The sequence below is a fragment of the Staurois parvus genome, unplaced genomic scaffold, assembly GCF_062004578.1.
Source record: "Staurois parvus isolate SC_StPar_1 unplaced genomic scaffold, SC_StPar_1.0 ptg000448l, whole genome shotgun sequence".
NCBI lineage: Eukaryota > Metazoa > Chordata > Amphibia > Anura > Ranidae > Staurois > Staurois parvus.
The window spans coordinates 2,712,712-2,736,986 of NW_028318244.1; the positions used below are offsets into that span (position 1 = coordinate 2,712,712).

A 24,275-nucleotide genomic window follows, 5' to 3' on the forward strand; every position below is an offset into this window, starting at 1 on the left:
AATGCAGCTTATCCATTCACTAGGGACCGATGACATAATTGAGAATGTAGCCTATCCATTCACTAGAGACCAATGACATCACTGAGAATGCACCCTATCTATTCACTGGAGACCAGTGACATCACTGAGAATGCAGCCTATCCATTCACTGGAGACTGGTGACATCACTGAGAATGCAGCCTATCCATTCACTAGAGACCGGTGACATCACTGAGAATGCAGCCTATCCACTCACTAGCAACAGGTGAAATCACTGAGAATGCAGCCTATCCACTCACTAGCGACAGGTGACATCACTGAGAATGCAGCCTATCCATTCACTAGAGACCGGTGACATCACTGAGAATGCAGCCTATCCATTCACTAGAGAGCGGTGTCATCACTGAGAATGCAGCCTATCCATTCACTAGCGACAGGTGAAATCACAGAGAATGCAGCCTATCCATTCACTAGTGACCGGTGACATCACTGAGAATGCAGCCTATCCATTCACTAGAGACCGGTGACATCACTGAGAATGCAGCCTATCCATTCACTAGCAACAGGTGAAATCACTGAGAATGCAGCCTATCCATTCACTAGAGACCGGTGACATCACTGAGAATGTACTTTATCCATTCTATAGAGACCAATCACTGATATTGCAGCCTATCCATTCACTAGAGACCGGTGACATCACTGAGAATGCAGTCTATCCATTCACTGGAGACTGGTGACATAATTGAGAATGTAGCCTATCCATTCACTAGCGACCGGTGACATCACTGATCATGTAGCCTATCATTCTATAGACTGGTGCCATCACTGAGCATGCAACCTATCCATTCACTGGAGACCGGTGACATCGAATGCAGCCTATACATTCACTAGAGAACGGTGACAACACTGAGAATGCAGCCTATCCATTCATTAGCAACAGGTGAAATCACTGAGAATGCAGCCTATCCATTCACTAGCAACAGGTGAAATCACTGAGAATGCAGCCTATCCATTCACTAGAGACCGGTGACATCACTGAGAATGCAGCCTATCCATTCACTAGAGCCCGGTGACATCACTGAGAATGCAGCCTATCCATTCACTAGCGACCGGTGACATCACTGAGAATGCACTTTATCCATTCTATAGAGACCAGTCACTGATATTGCAGCCTATCCATACTAGACACCACTGATATGACTGAGAGCGCTTTCCTTAGGTACCATTCATCTCGGTATGGATTTCTTTATTGTAGTCGGACGCTCTAAGTCCTGCACCCTTGTTTGCATTCTTGAGGAAGCAATTATATAAATATTACTACTGTAAAGCTGTCCCGGCTGGCCCCATTCCAAAGGCTGTTGTATGAAGAGGCCCAGCGAGACACCCTGTCTGCCTCTTTTGCCAGAGGTTTTGAAAAAACTTTTAGCTCTGTTTACTGCACAATGACTGAAAGAAAAACATTGCCTGATGCTGTCACCAGGACCTCTGCAAAGTGCACGCAAAAGCACTTGTCTTCTGTTTGGACAAGACATTGTAGGCTTGAGTGCTACTTAGTAGTTGTTACCTTGTCCCCCGCGCTGCCTTTCATGCATTGCCCCATATTGCCCCCACTCACCATCCAGCCTTCTTCAAAGCAGAACCGTTTCACAGGTTGTTACTCCTTAAAGAGAACCTGTCAAAAATGGACAAGACGATGGAGTCTCTTTAAAGCTCACCTCTGACCCACCATATACTTACTTTTACAGATCACTCCCTACTATGTAGTTGTTGCAACATTTTACATCTGCTATATGACCAAACTGATATGGGTGCCACTCCAAATTATGGAGTTCAGGTACTTCCAGTGATCAGTACTGTTAATGCTACTGCATATGTAGTCCTTCTATACCGTAGTTTGAAGAAAGATTCTTTCTTTCCAAGCATGACTGTGCCCCTTTGCACAAAGTAATCTTCACAAAGACATGGGTTAACCAGTCTGGTGTGGAGCTGGGGTCTCCAAACTTTCTAAGCAAAGGACCAGTTTACTGTCCTTGTAGACTTTAGAGGGGCCAAATTGTGGCCAGCAGGAGTAGAAAATGCTCCAGCAGCATTGGGAGTAAACAATGCCTTGGGCTTGGTGGTCAGTGGAAGTAGAAAATTTACACAACGCCTGTGGTCAGAAGGAGGAGGAATTGATCATTGGGATCATTGGAAGCATTAGTGCCTCATCATTGGGGTCAGTGGAAGGAATAGTGCCCCATTGCTGGTGTCAGTGGAAGGAATAGTGCCCCATCGTTGGTGTCAGTGAAAGGAATAGTGCCCAATCACTGGTGTCAGTGGAAAGAATAGTGCCCCATCATTTGGGTAAGTGGGAGGAACAGTGCCCCAGCACTGGTGTCAGTCGAAGGACTAGTGCCTCATCATAAGGTCAATGGAAGGATTAGTGCCTCAACGCTGAGGTCAGTGAAAGGAAAAGTTCCCCATCATTGGTGTCAGTGGAAGGAAAACTTCCCCATCATTGGTGTCAGTGGAAGGAACAGTGCCCCATCATTGGTGTTAGTGGGAGGAATAGTGCCCCATCATTGGTGTTAGTGGGAGGAATAGTGCCCCAGCATTGGTTTCAGTGGGAGGAATGATGCCCCATCAATGGTGTCAGTGGGAGGAATGATGCCTAATCATTGGTGTAATTGGAAGAAATAGTGCCCCATCATTGATATCAGTGGCAGGAATAGTATTCCACTATTGGGTTCAGTGGAAGAAATCGTGTCCCATCGCTGGTGTCGGTGGGAAGAATAGTCCCTCATAACAGTGAAAGGGATAATGCCCCAAGGGATGGATAAAGGCAAGCAATGGGCTGCAGTTTGAAGACCACTTGAAGGGGCCTGTACAGCTCCCGGAACTCAAGCCTACTGAACACCTTTGGGATGAATTGAAATGTTGATTCCAAAATGGGTCTTCTTGTCCAACATTTGTAAATAAGCTAAAAAATGCTCTTTTGGCAGATTTAGCCTAAACAGACGCACTCCAAAATCTCGTGGAATGTCTTCTTGAGGAGTTAAGGTTGTTGTAGCTACAAAGTGGGGCCCTAACTCCATATTAATGGCCATGGTGTTGGAATTGGATGTCCAACAAGCACATATAAGTGTGATGTTGCAGTGTCTACAGGCATTGGGCTCATAATGTATATGCATGGAAATCCTGTCAGGCGTTTTCAAACCATTCAATCCAGTAAAAATTTAAACTGGTTATAGAGGGGCTAACAGAGTAATGTTTGAAACAGAAGTATTTGTTAGTGTTCTAACATGAGTGGAGTCTCACTGGTTTCGATTTGTCATTGTAGGTGGCGCAGACAAGCCGTCCTGACCTCATCCTCTTCCTGATGAAATACCTAATGGCCCTCGTGGTGGGAATACCTTCTGTCTTCTGGGTGGGCAGCAAGAAAACCTGTTTCGAGTGGGCCAGTTTTTTCCATGGCCGGAAGAAGAAAGAGTGAGTGTCTGCACCGAGTAAAGAGTACCTGTATTCAGTCTATTTCCTCATCACACAGGAAAGGGTGGGAGGGCCAGTGGATCTTAGTCAACATAATCAAGATTTTGTAACCATTTGACAAAAGGGAACTTTTTAAAACTTTTCTATTCACATTATTGACTCCACAAACCTCTGGAGAACCAGCCGCAGAGTATTAGTACACAAACAATGAAAGTAATGGGCGTCAGTGCGCTGGAACATTTTTTACAACTGATTAGAAATGGAGTCCAACCTTAACTTTTTTTTACTATGAATAGCGTTGGTAATAATTACAACTTTGGCCAGGATGTTTTTGTGGTCTTTGTAGAAATTTACCCTCACACTACCCCAAGTAGCGTGAGGAAGAGTAAGAACCCCTCAGGTTTAAATGCAGTCTGTACTCCTGTCAGGGAGGTGTCAGTGGGAAAGGAAGTGAAGGGAGTATTAAAGGTGATACAGAAGCAATTAAAACCTCACTATACAAAACTTAAAGCAAATTTTGGCTAGTGAAGGGATGTGTGTAAACTGGAAGAGTGAGGAAGTTTGTGTGTATGAAGTAGAGTAGAAGGTTCTGTGTATAATGGAGAAGAGTAAAATGTTGTTGTGTGTAGAGTGTAGGATAGTTGAAGGTTGTGTGTAGAATTGAGGAGAGGAGACAGTTGTTTGTGTGAAATAGAGAGAATAGAAGGTTCTGTGTAGGATGGAGGAGAGTAGAATGTTGTATATAGGGTGGAGGAAAGGAGAAGGTTGTGTGGAGAATGGAGGAGAGGAGAAAGTTGTATATAGGGTGGAGGAAAGGAGAAGGTTGTGTGGAGAATGGAGGAGAGGAGAAAGTTGAACATCAAGTGGAGGAGAGAAGAAGGTTGTGTATAGAGTGGAGAAGAGAAGGTTGTGTGTAGAGTGGTGGAGAGTAGAAGGTACTGTGTAGGATGGAGGAGAGTAGAATGGTATATGTAAAGTGGAGGACAGGAGATGGTTGTGTGTAGAGTGGAGGAGAGGAGAAGGTTGTGTGTAGAGTGGAGTAGAGGAGACGGTTGCTTGTAGGGTGGAAGAGAGGAGAAGGCTATGTGTAGAGTGGAGGAGAGAAGAAGGTTATGTGTAGAATGGAGGAGAGAAGAAGGTTATGTTTAGGGTGGAGGAGAGAAGAAGGTTATGTGTAGAGTGGAGCAGAGAAGAAGGTTATGTGTAGAGTGGAGGAGAGGAGAAGGTTATGTGTAGAATGGAGAGAAGGTTGTGTGTGGAATTACAAGAGGAGAAAGTTGAGTATTGAGTAGAGGAGAGGAGAAGGTTGCATGTAGAGTGGAGGAAAGGAGAAGGTTGCTTGTAGGGTGGAGGAGAGGAAAAGGTTGTGTGTAGAGGATAGGAGAAGGATGTGTGTAGAGTTGAGAAGGATGTGTGTAGAGTTGAGGAGAAAGATGTGTGTAGAGTTGAGGAGAAGGATGTGTGTAGAGTTGAAGAGAAGGATGTGTGTAGAGTTGAGGAGAAGGATGTGTGTAGATTTGAGAAGGTTGTGTGTAGAGTTGTGGAGAAGGTTGTGTGTAGAGTTGTGGAGAAGGTTGTGTGTAGAGTTGAGGAGAAGGATGTGTGTAGAGTTGAGGAGAAGGATGTGTGTAGAGTTGAGGAGAAGGATGTGTGTAGAGTTGAGGAGAAGGATGTGTGTAGAGTTGAGGAGAAGGATGTGTGTAGAGTTGAGGAGAAGGATGTGTGTAGAGTTGAGGAGAAGGATGTGTGTAGAGTTGAGGAGAAGGATGTGTGTAGAGTTTAGAAGAAGGATGTGTGTAGATTTGTGGAGAAGGTTGTGTGTAGAGGAGCAGAGAATGTTCTTTGTAGAGTGGAGGATGGGAGACGTTGTGTGTAGAGAGGAGAAGGATGTGTGTAGAGTTGAGGAGAAGGATGTGTGTAGAGTTGAGGAGAAGGTTGTGTGTAGAGCAGCAGAGAATGTTCTTTGTAGAGTGGAGGATGGGAGAAGTTGTGTGTAGAGAGGAGAAGGTTGTGTGTAGAGGATAGGAGAAGGTTATGTGTAGAGTGGAAGAGAGGAGAAAGTTGTGTATATAGGAAGATTGTGTGTAGAGTTGAGGAGAAGGATGTGTGTAGAGTTGAGGAGAAGGATGTGTGTAGAGTTGAGGAGAAGGATGTGTATAGAGTTGAGGAGAAGGTTGTGTGTAGAGGAGCAGAGAATGTTCTTTGTAGAGTGGAGGATGGGAGAAGTTGTGTGTAGAGAGGAGAAGGTTGTGTGTAGAGTAGAGGATGGGAGAAGGTTGTGTGTAGAGTGGAGGAGAAGGTTGTGTGTAGGGTGGAGGATGGGAGAAGGTTGTGCGTGGAGAGGAGAAGGTTGTGTGTAGAGTGGAGGACAGGAGAAGGTTGTGTGGGGAGTGGAGACTAGGAAATGGGGGAAATACAGTACCTGTGGACACAAGGTAACTCAGTTCAAATGTGTCTTTCACTAAGACAGGTAATTCACAAAAAAACAATCTTCTGTAATATATTGATCTGTAAAAAAAATATTGATCTATAGACCTGGGATCCTTTTTGTAGACAATCTTTTTTGTTTGCTTTCCATTGTGCAAAAAAAACAAAAAAACAAAAACAGAGAAAATCAATACTGTTTCTGACTCAATCTTCATAAAAAGATTGTCCAGGGAATTGCCCACAAACCTTCTGAATACTGTCTAATTAAAAAAAACACTCCTGAAAATATAAATATATTATGTGTGCCATCACATGATAGTCCTGTTCTTAGATGGCATAAATACTTACACTGGGTTGAACATTGTGGGTTTATCAGAGTGGTGGAATGCTGAAAATGTATAATTTTGTTGCTTTTCTCAGCAGAGGCGTCAATGAAAGCCGCCAAGTCCTCCAGGAGCCGGATTTTGCTCAGTCTCTTCTCCGGGACCCCAATACCCCTATTGTCCGCAAATCACGAGGGACGTCCACTCAGGGAACATCAACTCACGCCTCATCCACTCAGCTGGCTATGATGGACGAGCAAAGGAGCAAAGCAGGCAGTGTCCACAGCAAGATGAGCAGCTATCATGGCAGCCTTCATCGCTCTAGGGATGGAAGGTGAGGGGCGCTCCTTGCCTAACCTAGCTGCTATCGTGTGGCATAAACTATTTTTAAAGAGCAACACATAATAAACACGTATTGTAACCACCATTGAGATGAAAACATTGTTGAAGATGTTTCATAGCTTATCCAAGCCACTTCTTCAGTTCCAATGAGTGTCTTGAAGTTTTATGTGCCCTCTTTGTACGATAAGTGTGTTTTGGGGTGTGTTGCATATATTGCATTTTTTTAGAACTCTGAATAGGTTTTTATTGCTGTGTCTGCTTTTTTTACTCTAGCTACCCTTAGTCCCTTATTTCTTGTCCTAGTGTCACAGAGGCACACAGCAAGGTATAAACTCCTCAATAGAAATACAAACTCCAATAAAAGCTCACTTCCCGTTTTTAGGATGGCTACACTGCCATGCAGGGTCTGCCTGGCAGCCCAGCATAGCCACCCTGACCTGAGCTTTTTCCATTATACAGCTTAAAGATCTTTACAACAATTAAAGTATGTGCATGTGGTCAAATGGAGAAAAATGTCACAGCACGTGCACCTAGTAGATGGAGCTAGAGAAAAATACAATAAATGAGGGTTTAATCCAACTTTCTTCCTGCTATTCATTTTTACCATCTGTTCCCCTTTTGGGACAGGAAGTAAAATCGACTTCTCCCTGAGATGCAAGAGGAAGTGAGAAGAAATCTTCACAAAGGGGTTGATTTACTAAAACTAGAGAGTGCAAAATCTGGTGCAGCTCTGCATAGAAACCAATCAGCTTCCAGTTTTTTTTTTGTCAAAACATAATTGAACAAGCTGGAGTTAGAAGCTGATTGGCTACCATGTACAGCTGCACCAGATTTTGCATTTTGCAGTTTTAGTAAATCAACCCCAAAGTGTGGGGAAATTCCCTCTTAGACAGTTGTTACCAGACTAGATGTACCTAGTGGAAGATCACAAACCACCAGTAATAATAATCACTGGGATAAAAAGGATAGGGTGAATCTTCCCAGTGGAGACACATAATACAAACCTGATGGGGGTTCCAACCCTTCCAGACACTATCCAAAGCAAAAAAAAAGTGTTATACATACATTTTAAGTAGTGATCTTTGACTTGGTTTCAGTTTCTCTGCTTCAGTTTTCATTTACATAAATAACTTCTGACCATTTGTATCTAACAAGATGTTCTGTTCTTAGATACACGCCATGCAGCTACCGAGGAATAGAAGAACGAGTCACACACGGCAGCATGTCCCGTCTCACCGACCACTCGCTGCACAGCAGCACACATAGACTTAACGAGCAGTCCCGGCAAGGCAGTATCAGAGACTTAAACAACCCTTTGTCCCACATCTCCCATGGTACCAGCATGAACAGAGTCATTGAAGAGGATGGAGCAAGTGCCTGAAGGTCCCCTTGATAACAGACACAAATGTCTTCTTGAAAGCACTATGTAGTAAAAAGGAATGAACTCTGCCCCCCTGACTTACAAAGGGGATCTGTTCATGGATTTAACATCCGCAGGAGAGCTGAGAACTTTGTGAAGCCAGAGCTGGTTCTGTCATAGACCGTATGACCTATATTTCAGGAACTCCTGTTAGTCTATATCAGCAAAGCTAATTCCAGAATCAGGTTCTCAGACCTCACGCAGCCCTTGAATATCCCAAGCAGGCCTTGAAATGAACTCAAAAGTAGTAAATCCGTGTCAAGTGTGTAACTTTTTCCTGAAGATCCGGTGTAAATGCAAGTCAGATTTTGCTCTGGACACATGCATTCAAGTATTTAATATGCCTCGAAATGATGGTTGTCTAGTGCTATCCACTCTCCAGCAGCTATTGAATAGGAGGTCTTCCATCTCAAAGATCAAGTGCAAAAAATATTTAACTCCATAAAGCTGGATTATGACTTGCCTTATGACCTCTGCCTAAACCCCCAACCCCCATGACAATTTAGAAGCTTCTTCTTGGGTTTTTCTTGGAGTGTGAGGGCCTGGTTTATTTATGTTCATAATGATTTGTTCCCTCATACTTCATTCCATAAATATTGATCAAACCATAGTCTACACACATCTAGTCTGATGAACTTTTGGTTCAGCATTACTGATGATGTTCCAGCTAATTTCTGAAGCCTCTACTGCAACCTCTTTCTGGAATTTAGCTCCTTGAGTAGACAACAACCCAAATGGAGACCTCAAAACTCTCTTTACATTGATATTCATCTGGACATCGGATTGTTTTCAGTTGTATTCTCTCAACATATGGATATGCAGTTTGCCTCAGAAGATGGAACCAGCATCTTTACTGTTGAGGTAGCAATGGCCATCCTGGAGTTCAGTGGAGCACTGGCAGTTTATAGGCCCATATTGGCTTATTAGGACTTCAGAATTATTTATTGACTGCCTATATTTTTATGTTCCTCTTTTCTTGACCTTTGTCTTTTGCCATTGGTCTTGCCCTTTTATATGAATTTTCAAAGCCACTCAATTCATGACTTTTAATGGCCATTCCACCCAGAAACAGATGTGTTGTTTTAGATGGAAAGCAGCAAACAGAACAACTTGACTATGAAGGACTCAACTCAAGGGTTCCCAGCTCTAGCTCCCTCCTTTAAGCTGGTCATACACTTGTAGGTTTTCAAAGGAACATTCATATATAAACATCTCATTCGATGACTTGACGAATCGTTACTCTTGTTTGAATATTAAAAACAACCATTTTTTAATGTATTTTCTGTCTTGGAATGAGTGGACTTTCCGAACGAAACCGCATTCACTGTTGGAAATGTGTAAAAGCAAAATTTGCCATCCTGCTTTTTTGAATTTCAAGGAATTCACTGCGGTCGCACTGATCCAGCTAACAATTGTAAAAAACAAACATTCCTAAAATGTTCAAACAAAATTCTACTAGTGTATGGCCAGCTTTAGTTTTATAGAAGGGATCTACTCTCAATGCTTGCCATTTTTCTTTAAGAAGGATGCAGCAGGAGGAGTGAGATATTTGCCTTGCTTCACAAAGGCTGCAGCAGGAATGTTGATTCGGGAACTCCAAGAGATCGCACTACTGAAATTAAAACTTCATCTGTACCTTTGCAAATAATGTTGAGCTACACCATGCCTTTAATTACATGATTTTGTGCTGCAAATATCTTGGAGGGAAGTCCGGGCAGCTCTGCTGCTATTTGCATTTGTAACAGAAAGTGCTGTTACTAGAACGATCTCCAGCTAAGAAATTGTGCAAGACAAAAAATTGGCTTGAAGAAGTCTCACAGTAATTTCCAAATCCTCGTGGAAGCCCCCAGAGAACTAAGTGCATGAAGCATTTGGCCCCATTTTTACCCATGGCCACATTTTTTTCCCCCTTTCTGTTGGTGGTTAGCTCCACCCCAGGCTGAAGCCCAATTTATGGACATTCCTATGGGGGCCATAATAGTCTACTGTGAGTGCACCCATTGTGCTGCGGCCAGGTGAGGCAAGCAAGATCAGTCAGAATAAGCTAGACAGAGTAATATACCACTCTGTAGAGCTATGCTTTTTCAACGCTGCCCCCATGAACACATATATAGGAGCGTCATGCCAACAGGTCCCCCTTCCGTCTCCTATGGTGAATTACATCATTTGTCTCCTGCACGACAGGTGAACACTGTCCCTCAGACGTCAATAGAAATTCGCGTACTGCCAAGCAGCTTGGTCAAACAACGTTGAAGGAAGAGGAGGCGTGCTTTCAAGCATGCTAGTTCAGCAACCAAGCATGGACCAAACCTGGACCAAGTGCTGCATACATTTAATCCCCTGGCGGATTCCACACCATTTTGGAAAATATGGTGATATGTCTTTTTTAGGAAAACTCTATACAGTGAGGCATGATACCCATGATTTCGAGTTTGAATACAATTTAGATATTCTGTAGCTTACAATTATTTCCAAGATATAACAGTCCTTTAAATATGAATGGTAGATTTCATCCTTCTAGAGATTTATTTTCCTGCAGCTGTCAAAGTGCCAAACCTTTCCACAGGTCTCCATATCCACATCAACTAAGAACTGGACAGCTGCCTTACCTGGAAGCCTGGTGAACCTTGGCAGGCATTCCTTATAGCACTGGCCGCCGATGGACGTTCGAAAGTCTGAACACAGTTCGTGTAACATAGTCCAAAATAGATGTTTGTACAATACAAGATGTAGATAGTTTGGGGAAAAAATAATGTGATCTATTGCAACTTAAAAAGGGAATTGCTATATTTAAGTCATTTCTTACTACTGATAAATGTCCGTACACTGCAGTATTTAGCTTTCCCTGCCATAGGAAGATGTGCTGAGCCTCATTTTTTTAGGTTTGTAAGGATTAACTGTCTTTGAAGGTTAAAGAGACCTTGTCACCAATTTTAAAAAAATGCATTTACAGAAAAAGCAAGTTTTTAAGACTTTTTCCTTTCATGAATGATTTTTTTATTCATTGTGCCTTTGAACTTGATGGAAGTTTTGACTGCTCCAAGAGTCAGTTTCTTAGCACAGCCCATCACAGCTCTATCCTCATTTGGGATTATCTAATTAATGTCTGTGCTGGCCCAGCTCCTTCTCCCCTCCTCGTACCTCCCTCCATAATCTTTTATGCAGCTGCTGGGGGAGAAGTGAAGTGGAATACTATACAGTGTCACTTGTATGACAGCTCCAAGTCTGCTGGGGCTGCAGACATCACATCCAAGATGGCGGTGCACAGCAGAAATCTCAGGGCTTTTGGATGTCTACACAATGGAGGCTTTTGCAAGAATAATATGCATAATATAAGTTATATTTACATATATATTGTTTTGGAATGAATGGTCTGGTGACAGGGTCTCTTTAAAACAAACTGATTGTCCATTTGTTAACAAAAGATGGTTCTTTCAGCCACTTTGTACTATGAGGTGCATTAATCTCTAGATGAATACATCTCAGAGGTCAGCCTATTCTTGTCAATAGCAGTAAGTTTACAATAGCAGGGAATATGTAGTGAGTATGTGAAACAAAATAAAGTTAGGACTTTAAGAGCACCTTTATTCTATAGACAGTAGCGAAGGCCATATTGTGTCTCGAGCAAAATTCTTCAAGGATGCAGTGCTACTTGGCTGTAATAACTAGGACCTCCAATACGTCCACTTTAAAACTTGATTAGCATAAGATTTTGGTCTGGGGATTTTTTTAAATATTTTTTTTTCTCAAACCATTAACATGCATTCCTAAGTTAAGTGCGTTTCAACACTTTCTGGCATTCTGTACAAACTGACTAGTTAAGGCCTCCTTTGCTAGCATGTCCCTACTCTGCTGGAAGAATGGGAATGTCCTTCCTCTGACTGAGGCCTCCTCTGCTAGGAGAGGAGAGAGGAGAATTTCCCTCTGGAGTATTGTACCATGGTAGCCATTGATTTCAAAATAGTAGGAAGCCTTCGACTTTCATGGACTAAACTGGTTAGATGTTTTGAAACCACATTTTCTGTGAAAATTTTTTACGTTCATAGATGGGAGGTTCTGGAGCAGCCTTTCTTTACCTTTCACAGAGGAACCCTTGAAATAACCTTCTGGTCCCAGGGAACTCCTAATATAATAACAATAATATCTACAGCTCACCGTACATGGTGTTCAGTGGGAAAAATGTTCCTTACATTGGTGGTCAGTGGGAAAAATGTTCCTTACATTGGTGGTCAGTGGGAAGAATGCTCCTTACATTGGTGGTCAGTGAGAAGAATTTTCGTTACATTGGTGATCAGTAGGAAAAATGCTCCTTACATTGGTGATCAGTGGGAAGAATGTTCCTTACATTGGTGATCAATGGGAAGAATGTTCCTTACATTGGTGATCAGTGGGAAGAATGTCCCTTACATTGGTGATCAGTGGGAAGAATGTCCCTTACATTGGTGATCAGTGGGAAGAATGTTCCTTACATTGGTGGTCAGTGGGAAGAATGCTCCTTACATTGGTGATCAGTGGGAAGAATGCTCCTTACATTGGTGATCAGTGGGAAGAATGTCCCTTACATTGGTGATCAGTGGGAAGAATGTTCCTTACATTGGTGATCAGTGGGAAGAATGTCCCTTACATTGGTGATCAATGGGAAGAATGCTCCTTACATTGGTGATCAGTGGGAAGAATGCCCCTTACATTGGTGATCAGTGGGAAGAATGCTCCTTACATTGGTGATTAGTGGGAAGAATGCTCCTTACATTGGTGATCAGTGGGAAGAATACTTCTTATATTTTTGATCAGTGGGAAGAATGCTCCTTACATTGGTGATCAGTGGGAAGAATACTTCTTATATTTTTGATCAGTGGGAAGAATGTTCCTTACATTGGTGATCAGTGGGAAGAATGTTCCTTACATTGGTGATCAGTGGGAAGAATGCTCCTTACATTGGTGATCAGTGGGAAGAATGCCCCTTACATTGGTGATCAGTGGGAAGAATGCTCCTTACATTGGTGATTAGTGGGAAGAATGCTCCTTACATTGGTGATCAGTGGGAAGAATACTTCTTATATTTTTGATCAGTGGGAAGAATGCTCCTTACATTGGTGATCAGTGGGAAGAATACTTCTTATATTTTTGATCAGTGGGAAGAATGTTCCTTACATTGGTGATCAGTGGTAAGAATGTTCCTTACATTGGTGATCAGTGGGAAGAATGTTCCTTACATTGGTGATCAGTGGGAAGAATGCTCCTTACATTGGGGATCAGTGGGAAGAATGTCCCTTACATTGGTGATCAGTGGGAAGAATGTCCCTTACATTGGTGATCAGTGGGAAGAATGTTCCTTACATTGGTGCTCAGTGGGAAGAATGTTCCTTACATTGGTGATCAGTGGGAAGAATGTCCCTTACATTGGTGATCAGTGGGAAGAATGTTCATTACATTGGTGATCAGTGGGAAGAATGTTCCTTACATTGGTGATCAGTGGGAAGAATGTTCCTTACATTGGTGATCAGTGGGAAGAATTTTCCTTACATTGGTGATCAGTGGGAAGAATGCTCCTTACATTGGTGGTCAGTGGGAAGAATGTTCCTTACATTGGTGATCAGTGAGAAGAATGCTCCTTACATTGGTGATCAGTGGGAAGAATGTCCCTTACATTGGTGATCAGAGGGAAGAATGTCCATTACATTGGTGATCAGTGGGAAGAATGTCCCTTACATTGGTGATCAGTGGGAAGAATGTCCCTTACATTGGTGATCAGTGGGAAGAATGCTCCTTATATTTGTGATCAATGGAAAGCATAAGAATTAAAAATAGTCAACCCTGATTGACAGAGTGAAGTTCCACTTAAAAAACATTCCTTGGTCTTGTGACCAGACAATAATAAATTGGTGTGGAAGTTTTCATAAATTCAAGTTTTTCAAGTGGAATTGAGGTGGGTTTGATTGATTTCTACACCAATGCCTAGTGTATGTCCAACATTAAAGCAAATTTGTGCTTTCCCATGTAGGGAAATTCAGCTGGTTAGATTTAGTGTCTTCCTCCACAGCAGTATATACCACCCTTTCCTTCATTCCCTTCTGCTTTATTCAGCAACTGTAAGCAAAGAAAGTGCCGGGCAGTTCCAGGTATGGAGAAGCATGCAAATCATACCCTATCCTTTCATGTGATGTCGCTGGTGCTTGGTGATTTGCCCAGAGTTGGAGAAGCATACATTTGATTTGTGATGGAACCAAAGTTGTCATATACGCATGTGCCTTTGGAGAGGGAAGCATTAAAGTGGCTCTGATGCTTTGCCTAGTATAGACAAAGCACATACTGAATGGTAGCCTCTATGTCAGTCATTCTCAACCAGGGTTCTGTGGTACCTTAGGGTTCCTCCAGAGGTTTCCAAGGGTTCCTTGTGCTGTGGCTCATTGATTTTCTATTTGATGGCGCCTGCAAAGTTCTGGGGCTAATGCTACATGGAAGAGCCAGTGACATGACAACAATATTCTTTTAATTTTTTCTGTAATGCTGGCATTCTGAGCATTTTCCCACCATTCACCAATGTAGAGTGCATTATTCTTTCTAGGACTTGATGTTTTTGTTTTTTGGGGTTTTTTTGCAGGTGGTTCCCTGGACTTATTATTTAATGGTTCTTCTGTGATAAAAAGGTTGAGAAGGGCTGCTCTATGCTCATATGCTCATGAATGAAAGGTGCTCTTTATATTTTAACTTCCAAGTTGGAATTTTAATAGTTTGGGGCAAGCCATGGTACTCCTGTTTGCAGAGGATCATGGGAAAACAAATTAATGTTGTTTGCCTTTGTCATCATTTATTTTATACATCCCGTAGGATACAATTTTTGTTTTCATTTGCACTCTTTTCTGTAGAGTCACACTGTACCTACTGTACCTGTTTACAATAGACCAACCTCTTTTTTTTTTGTAACATACATGCTTTGTGTTAGCACTTTAACAATGAGTGTATAAAGTCGATTTGTATTGTTTGTAGTTGTACATTTCAGTTTAGCGAGAGGTTGAATTTTTGTAATAAAATGTTTGTGAAATAAGAGTCTCGGTTTGAGTTTGCTGGCTTGGCATAAGATGACCATAGAGAACCATTCTGCTTCCGGTATAGAAGCCATTGTTCAGCTACGGACTAGATGTGAGGAATGATAACTGGTGACTTAAAGCGGAGTTCCACCCAAAAGTGGAAGCTCCGCTTGTTTACCTCCTCCACCCCTCCACTGCCATATTTGGCACCTTTTGGGGGGTGGGTACCTGGTTTTGACAGGTACCCGCTCCCACTTCCAGCTCAGTTTGCCGCGGAGAAGTGAGCCGGAGGTTCGGCCCCCTCCTTCCTCCTGCAGTCTCCTGGGAATCTTCACAGGTTCCAGAAGACTGCCAGACCAATTAGAATGTACAGCGAGTGGGCGCCCAGCTGTGAAGCTGCAATCTGTCACAGCTTGGTTCCCACAGTTGAGATGCCGGCGCCTTGTAGAGAAGTGACAGCATTGGTGGGCATATTGCAGGACCCTGGGACAGGTAAGTGTGTGTTAATTAAAAGTCAGCAGCTACAGTTTTTGTAGCTGCTCACATCTAATTAATACAAAAACAGTTGGAACACCGCTTTAAGGGATACAAAAAGTCCTTTACAAATGATAACGTATGGGCCCTAGAGTACCGGTTCAATCCCATACTAGACTAACAGGTTATGGGTGATCCTTAGGCAGGCCATACATGATTAATTTTTTTTTTTTTGTTCAGCCAGTGGGTTGATTGAAAAAATAAATCAATTGCCACATCCATACATTTGATGTGGATGGGGAAATCACTCCCACTGAGCTATTGAAGGCTCCCCACCAGCAGAATAAAATGATCAGTATTGTCCGGTACAGCTGCTGATCCTTTAGGGAAAAAACCCAAAAGACTCAATCAATACCCAATCCCCCAAAGACCCAATCAATAGATCAATTTGTGTACAACTAGCTAGCCCTTTCATAGATTGAAAGTCATCAGGTTCTTGCTGAGCCAGCCAAATTCGTTCTATATATGGCCAGCTTTAGCCATGCAATGACTAAAATCGCAAGCATTCAGAAGCCTTCACTGAAACCAGAGAGGCAATTGAAGCAAGCTCACTTTCAATTTAGTTGCGCAATCAAGCAACTGAACTCAGGTCAGTGACATGTGATCCAAATTAGTTAAACAACATTCACTGCTGTATTTTTTAACTCATTAATTAATGCGTCTATGGCCAAAACCTTTTGTTTCCCCCTATTATCTTGGACAGAGTGCAAAAGAATTGGAATCCCTGTCATTTGTGTTTGCTACCAAGTCTAATGAGAGTGCTAAACAAGGGTTCTGGGAGTCCAAAATCTTGACTATTGGTAGGCAACCCTGAAACAGCCAATGCACTTTGGGTCTGAAAAAGTTCCCCCTTTAAAGTATAACTAAAAAGTTTTGGCTGGGGGGAGAGGGACCTGTCAGGTTTTTTTTCTCGTATGTGCTCCCGTTAGGGAGCTTCTCCTCTATTTGTCTTGTTTACTGTTATTATCGAAAGTCAAAGCAAAAGAAAATCCCAAATTTTGGGTTGTCCCCAGAATAGTACCAGAGGGGATACGTTCCAATGGGACACTAGTTCTGGTGACAACTGGAAGGATTTCCTCTCGCTTTCTGTTTTGACTATGGAACAGGAACTGAAGGGAAATATCCCCTATAGGACGTAGATGGCAAAAAACAGGGGTTATAATCTTCCCTTACTCGATCGAAAACGGTTTGCCTTTAGTTCTACTTGAAGGGGAAATGCTGTTGCACTGATCCTGGGTATTGTCACATACCTGGTTGAGGCTTAGTTGATGAGAGGACATCCATTACACCTTCTGTTCGATACCTCCAGGATTTTGTAACGGCATAACATAATGGGGAGTAGCAAGGTAGCCTGCGGTGGCTCCAGACACAGCAGATAGCTGGTTACTGCTGGGATGCTGTGGATGCAAAGATCGGATCTTAGGCAGAATACATGCACACAGGTGGAGCACAGGTACTCACAAGATGAAGAAGTAAGCTGTAGTGAAGGTGAGCTGTAATCCGCACCAGACAGGTAGCAGCAGTACCATATCAGAAGCCAGGCTGAAGCCAATATTAGGCAGGTAATAACAGTACCGAGACAGCAGGCATGTGATGAATTCGGGACACAAACCAGAGTCCGCAATGGGAGATCAGGATACAGCAATATGAGGAGTCAAGCACAGAGCAACAGAACAAAGTTCATGTCACAGGTCTCATATGGTGGACAACCATTTAGGAATTTCTCTGCGTGTTGTTCTTTAAATAGAGAAATCGGTGTCAATGTGGTGTTCACACTCATTCACACTAATGCGTATTAGCATGAGCATTTTTGCGTGCACACGTGTGCATAAATGACTTAACAGAAACTTGAGTATGGTCATACACTTGATTCTCCTGACAGATATCTTCTAACCCGCACAAAACATGTAATTATTCCTGGAGATTGTGTCATTTCAGAGTCCTACTACTTACAGCATCTAAGCCCTGAAGAAGGAGAAAATGTCTGAGCCCCCGAAATGCATCTGCATTTTAATGTTTTCCTGAACTAATGCCAATATTAAGGATTTTGGACCTGAGCAGACCCTTTGCTCGGCACTTTAATTAAACTTTGTACATGTTGGTTCTCAACTGTGGAACCCCTCTTTAAGGAGTGTCCCATTTTTGTGGAGATCAGCCTTACCAGAACCACTGTGCCCATAATCTGATTGACTCATTGAGAATTGTAATCCAGCACCTTGATTTTACTTGTTTAGGTTTTCACTGCTGTGTATGTTCCCATTGGGCAGATTCTGCTATTTGCCCTGGTGACCATTGTCACTGGTACTGAAAGTGATGGGCAGTCCAAAATTCTATAGTTGCCGCCAGCACAGGAATAGAGGAAACAAAATTATCCAATGGAGATGATTGCTTCAGTGACAACTGTCTAAGAGGAGTTCTCTTAGTTTGGAGATATTTCCTCATACTCATTGTTGTGTCTACAAGGCAGGACATCAAGTGAGATCTCCCCAATGGGACATAGATAGCAAAAAATGTCTTACTCTATCCAAAGCTATGCTCCTGTCAATAAATTCTGAATGAACTCAGAAGTGTTTCAGGCTGATGCCATCGACACAAGCCCAAAGCCCTTAGACACAAGTCCTAAGGATCTTTAGTATATTCATGTTATTTTCAAATCTCATTGGACTTGTCTGAAAATAACTCACTTTTTTTGAATAATTAATCCTTATCCTGGTGTCTTAGCCTTGATGCACTGTTTCCTACATTGGAAAACCAGATGCACAGCCGTGCGAGCTTTTGTTTTTGGATATTTTCTGAAACAAAAAAAAAACACTTCCATAGGAATGTAATGGCAGTGGGCAAAGTCCTTTTTCCATAAACATTCACGCTTGTTTAGTTTTTTTTCACACATTTTTTTTTAGCAGAATGTGAATTTCTATGCTACCATCAAAATAACCCTTTTGCTGGCCTTAGCTCAGAAAATAAGAGCAATTCATAAAATTTCATTTTGAATGGGTGACTTTCTCTTGAGATCAGTAAATCCACGTTGTCTGTATATACAGATGTATATGTTTATGAAAATCTTTTTCAGAAGATCCAGCCACCATATAACATCCAAGCTTTAAACACACCTTTTCTTCTCTTCCCATGTCCCCTGTTTGACCACTGGGAGCAAAAGAAAAATACTTCTGTTTATGGGGAAAACGTGACTCCTGTTCTCATGCAACATCACTGGTTCGTGGTGCTTGGCTGCCAAGGCACCCATTGCTATCACTTGGGGCGAGTTGAGACTTGGAATGTACATAGAGCTTCACTATTGGGGTCAATAGTACCAGTGAAGCATCAAGAGTGAGGTAAGTATATGCATATAATTGGGTTGGAATCCCAGGGCAATAAATGGGGTACAATAAATGGGGTCTTGTACCAAGACAACAGTACAATGACACATGGATTTGCAGAACAATGACACATTGGGATATCCAAGACAATGTATATCCCAAAACAATGATGCACTGACACTGGGAGACCCAAAACAATGGTGTGCTGGTCTGTGAGATCCCAGAACAATGAAGCACTGACATTGGGGGACCCAAGACAATAGTACACTGGCCCATGGGATCCCAGAACAGTGACACACTGACATTGGGAGACCCAAAATAATAGTACCATTACTCATGGAATCCCAGAACAATGACATACTAACACATGGGACCCCAGAACATTGAGGCACTGGGTGACCCAAGACAATGATACACTAATCTGTGAGATCTCAAAACAATGGTGAACTGACACTAGGAGACCGAATATAATGGCACACTGACTTATGAAATCCCAGAACAGTGAAACACTGAAACTGAGAGATAATGTGATTCTGGCACACGGGACCTCAAAACAATGGGACTGTGGGAGACCGAAGACAATGGTACACTGATCCCTTAGATCAGTGGTTCTCAACCTTCCTAATGCCGTGACCCTTTAATACAGTTCCTCATGTTGTGGTGACCCCCAACCAGAAAATTATTTTCCCAGTAATTATAATTCATGAGTGTCGTTTTACCTCCAATACTGCTGCTTTCAACACAGTAGCTGCTTTTAACAGAGTAGCTGCTTTCAACACAGCAGCTGCTTTCTACACAGTAGCTGCTCTTTACACATCGGAAATATGTGTTTTCTGATGGTCTTAGGCGACCCCTGCGAAAGGGTTGTTCGACCCCCAAAGGGGTCACGACCCCCAGGTTGAGAACCACTGCCTTAGATCCTAAACCAATGATTCACTGATGCTGGGAGACCCAAAAAAATGGTACACTGATCTGTGAAGTACCCAAACGATGAAGCATTGACACTAGAGGACCCAAGACAATGGAATCCCAGAACAGTGGCACAGTGACACTGGACGACCCAAGATATAGGTACACTGACCTGTGGACTCCCAGAACAAGGACACATTGACAATGGGAATCCCAAGATAACAGCACCATGACTCATGGGGTACCAGAACAATGACACACTGGAACCTAGTGATACACTGGTCTGTGAGATCTCAAAACAATAATGAACTGACACTGGGAGACCCAAGATAATGGGACACTGACTTATGAAATCCCAGAACTGTGACATACTGACACATGGGACTGCAGAACAATGAGACAATGGGTGACTCAAGACAATGGTTCACTGATCCATGGGATCCTATAAGAATGATGTACTGACGCTGGGAGACCCAGAACAGTACGCCAATCTGTGAAGTCCCAGAAAATGGCACACTGACACTATGAAACCAAGACTATGGTGCAATGACACATGGAACCCTAGAACAATGACACACTGGGAGACCTAAGACAATAGTACACTGACCTTGAGTATCCCAGAATGATAACACACTGAGACTTGGGAGCCTCGTAGAATGCTCTGCTGAGGGTTAAATTCAAAAAACAATTATACACTGACAGTTTGAGACAATTCGGGCCTCGAAACAATGACACCTTGACCTTTTAGGTCCAGCAATAACAGAAGACTGTCATCTGGGGACTCAGCATTATAACACAGCTGCCAAAAGTACCAGCCCAAGTCATCCACCTTGGAATCAAAGTCAGCATGATATCAGCCAGCCCCATATCTCTGTAAGCATCAGTTAATACCCCTTTAATAGCTCATTTGCATTGAGACATAAATTAACCTTTTTATTCTTTACTGAGTGCTGCTAAAAGTGCTTCTCTGCTAATCTTATCAGAACCCCTACAGATCGTTGAGTAAGCTGGTAATCAGTATTCTCCAGCTGCCACACACAAATCTCTCTGAAACGCTTATTCAGAGAGAGCCTGATGGGCCCACATTACTCAATGTAGACAGTGAGAATGACCCATCATTGATAACCTGCTTAACCGTAAGAGCTAGGTTCATGTACAAAACATGGAAGCATGATGATTTACCAGAATTCAAGGTATGACCAAAATCAGAGGTTTCCAGTGAAAGTACTGTTAAAGCTACATCATACAAAGATGTTGTAGACAGTGGTGCTCTTCCAATCTTGTGGTATCCTTTTCCTGTTCCACTATGTCTGTGCCCCTGTGTACAAAGCCAGCTCCATAAAGGCACGGTTAGACCAGTTTGGTGGTAAGGAACCTGAGTGTCCTGCACAGAGCCATGACCTCAGCCCTACTGATCACCTTTGGGGTTAATTGGAATGCCAATTGTGAGCCAAGTCTTTTCATCCAACATCAGTACCTGACCTCAACCCTACTGAACACTTTTGGGATGAATTGGAAAACCAACTGTGAGCCAAGTCTTCTAATCCAACATCAGTACCTGACCTTAACCCTACTGAACACCTTTAGGATGAATTGGAAAACCAACTGTGAGCCAAGTCTTCTAATCCAACATCAGTACCTGACGTTAACCCTACTGAACAGCTTTAGGATGAATTGGAAAACCAATTGTGAGCCAGGTCTTTTCATCCAACATCAGTGCCTGATGTCAACCCACCTGAACACCTTTGGGGTGAATTGGAATGCCGGTTGTGAGCCATGTCTTCTCATCAAACATCAGTACCTAACCTCATCCCTACTGAACACCTTTGGAATGCCGATTCTGAGCCAGGTCTTCTCATCCAACATCAGTACCTGACCTCAACACTACTGAACACCTTTTGGATTAATTGAAATGCCAATTGTGAATTAGGTTTTCTCATCCAACATCAGTACCTGACCTCACAAATGCTCTTTAGGTTGACTGGGCACACTGTCCCATAGACACACTCCAAATTCAAAGCCAGAAGAGTGGAGTATGGGAGGATGTTATAGACATAAATGTGGGCCAACTCCATAATAATGGCCATGATTTTGGAATGGGACTTCCAACAGGATCATATAGGTGTGAGGAACAGAAGTCTACAAAACTATTTGGTGTATCTATGTTGTTACAAGTTTGGGAGATCCTGCTAAAGGTTCATCAAAAAATCAGTTCATTAAAAAAATTCACACTGCACATCTACACAAGACCTGCTCCTGGGTTAAAGAGGATCTAAAGTCTACAAAGTAAACATAAACTATGCATTGACCCAAAATTCAATAAATTGTATAAAGCCTCATATTTTGAGAATAAACAGAGAACGTTGCATAGCAGTGCATCCCAGTGCATCCCAGTACAAGCAGCCTCATCTTCCGGGTCCTTCTTGGGTGATCGATGCAATAATGCTTCAGCCTCTTTCCACCAGTCTGTCCAGTACACCTCTCAGGCTTCATAGGAAGCAATATTTCATAAAACTCATTCCCTGATCCCTTGAAATCAACCTTTTCATAAACAGAGCTGTTAAAGCTGAACTGCAGGCAAATGACTAATCCATTCTAAATCAGGGTTCCATGGAACTCTTGGATTCTTCTAGAGATTGCTAGGGGTTTGTTGAGCTGTGGTTGGTTGACCATCTATTTGATGGTGCATACATAGTTCCATGACCAATGATAGTTGGCAAAGCCAGAAGCATGACCCAATTATTTTTTAGCTGTCTGCAAGGGTTGCATTCTTGGGCAGCACAGTGGCTAAATGGTTAGCACTTCCGCCTGGCAGTACTAGGGTTGTTGGTTCAAATCCCAGCCATAGCACCTCCTGCCAGGAGTTTGCATGTTCCCCCTGTGCCTGTGTGGGTTTCCTCCAGGTGCTCTGGTTTCCTCCAAAACTCCAAAGACATGCTGCTAGGTTAATTGGCTCCTGTCTAAATTGTCCCTAGTATGTGTATGTATGAATGTAAGTTAGGGACCTTAGATTGTATGCTCCTTGAGGGTTAGGGACTGATGTGAATGTACTGCGCTGTGTAAATTGATGGTGTTATATAAGTACCTGAAATAAATAAACTACAAATATAAGTCATTTTTGCCATTGTCCCCGATTAATTGGTTTATGTAAGGTTTCTCCAAGAGCTTTTTTAGCATTTCCTCTGGGGAAAAAAGGTGGACAAAGGCTGAGCCAAACACACATGGTTTCCTTTGACTTCCTGACCCACAGACAAAGCAGGAAGTAAGAGAATATTTCCCTAAAGCAAAGGAAATCAGCTTTCAGGGCCCATTTACACTACTGCATTGGAGTAATATATACTCACCAGCCACTTAATGAGGAACACCTTGCTAGTACCCGGTTGGATCCAATTTTGCCTTTAGAACTGCCTTGATTCTTCATGGTGTAGATTCAACAAGGTGTTGGAAACATTCCTCAGATTTTGGTCCATATCGACATGACAGCATCACGCAGTTGCTGCAGATTTGCTGGCTTCACATCCATGATGCGGATCTTCTGTTCCACCACATCCCAAAGGTGCTCTATTGGATTGGGATCTGGTGACTGTGGAGGCCATTGGAGTACAGTGATCTCATTGTCATGTTCAAGAAATCAGTTTGAGATGATTTGAGCTTTGTGTCATGGTGTATTATCCTGCTGGAGGGAGCCATCAGAAGATGGGGACACTGGAGTCATATGTCATGGTGCACGGTCCTGCTGGAAGGAGCCATCAGAAGATGGGGACACTGGAGTCATATGTCATGGTGCATCATCCTTCTCGAAGTAGCTATCAGGAGATGGGGACACTGGAGTCATATGACATGGTGCATTATCCTGCTGGAGGGAGCCATCAGGAGATGGGGACACTGGAGTCATATGACATGGTGCATTATCCTGCTGGAAGGAGCCATCAGAAGATGGAGACACTGGAGTCATATGACATGGTGCATGATCCTGCTGGAAGTAGCCATCAGAAGATGGGGACACTGGAGTCATATGACATGGTGCACGATCCTGCTGGAAGGAGCCATCAGAAGATGGGGACACTGGAGTCATATGTCATGGTGCATCATCCTTCTCGAAGTAGCTATCAGGAGATGGGGACACTGGAGTCATATGACATGGTGCATTATCCTGCTGGAAGGAGCCATCAGAAGATGGGGACACTGGAGTCATATGACATGGTACATGATCCTGCTGGAAGGAGCCATCAGAAGATGGGGACACTGGAGTCATATGACATGGTGCATTATCCTGCTGGAAGGAGCCATCAGAAGATGGGGACACCGGAGTCATAAAGGGATGGACATGGTCAGCAATAATACTCAGGTAGGCCATGGCGTTTAAACAATGCTCAATTGGTGCTAAGGAGCCCAAAGTGTGCCAAGAAAATCTCCCCCACACCATGACACCACCACCACCAGCCTGAACCGTTGATACAAGGTAGGATGGATCCATGATTTCATGTGGTTTATGACAAATTCTGACCCTACCATCTGAATGCCACAG

The 24,275-nt window shown here is 42.9% G+C and overlaps 1 protein-coding gene across 2 annotated transcripts in view; it reads left to right on the forward strand.

Annotated features, from left to right (window-relative positions):
- Positions 1–15,006, forward strand: part of FZD3 (frizzled class receptor 3) — a 118,508-nt gene extending 103,502 nt beyond the window's left edge. The window contains exons 5-7 of one of the 2 annotated variants that reach the window (XM_089688178.1): positions 3,299–3,447; positions 6,295–6,531; positions 7,710–15,006. In XM_089688178.1, the coding sequence (XP_089544304.1) occupies positions 3,299–3,447; positions 6,295–6,531; positions 7,710–7,920 (597 nt within the window). In that variant the 3' untranslated portion in view covers positions 7,921–15,006. The remainder of the gene's footprint in view (positions 1–3,298; positions 3,448–6,294; positions 6,532–7,709) is intronic. The other variant, XM_089688179.1, reaches the window with a different exon arrangement.
- Positions 15,007–24,275: the final 9,269 nt, after the last annotated feature.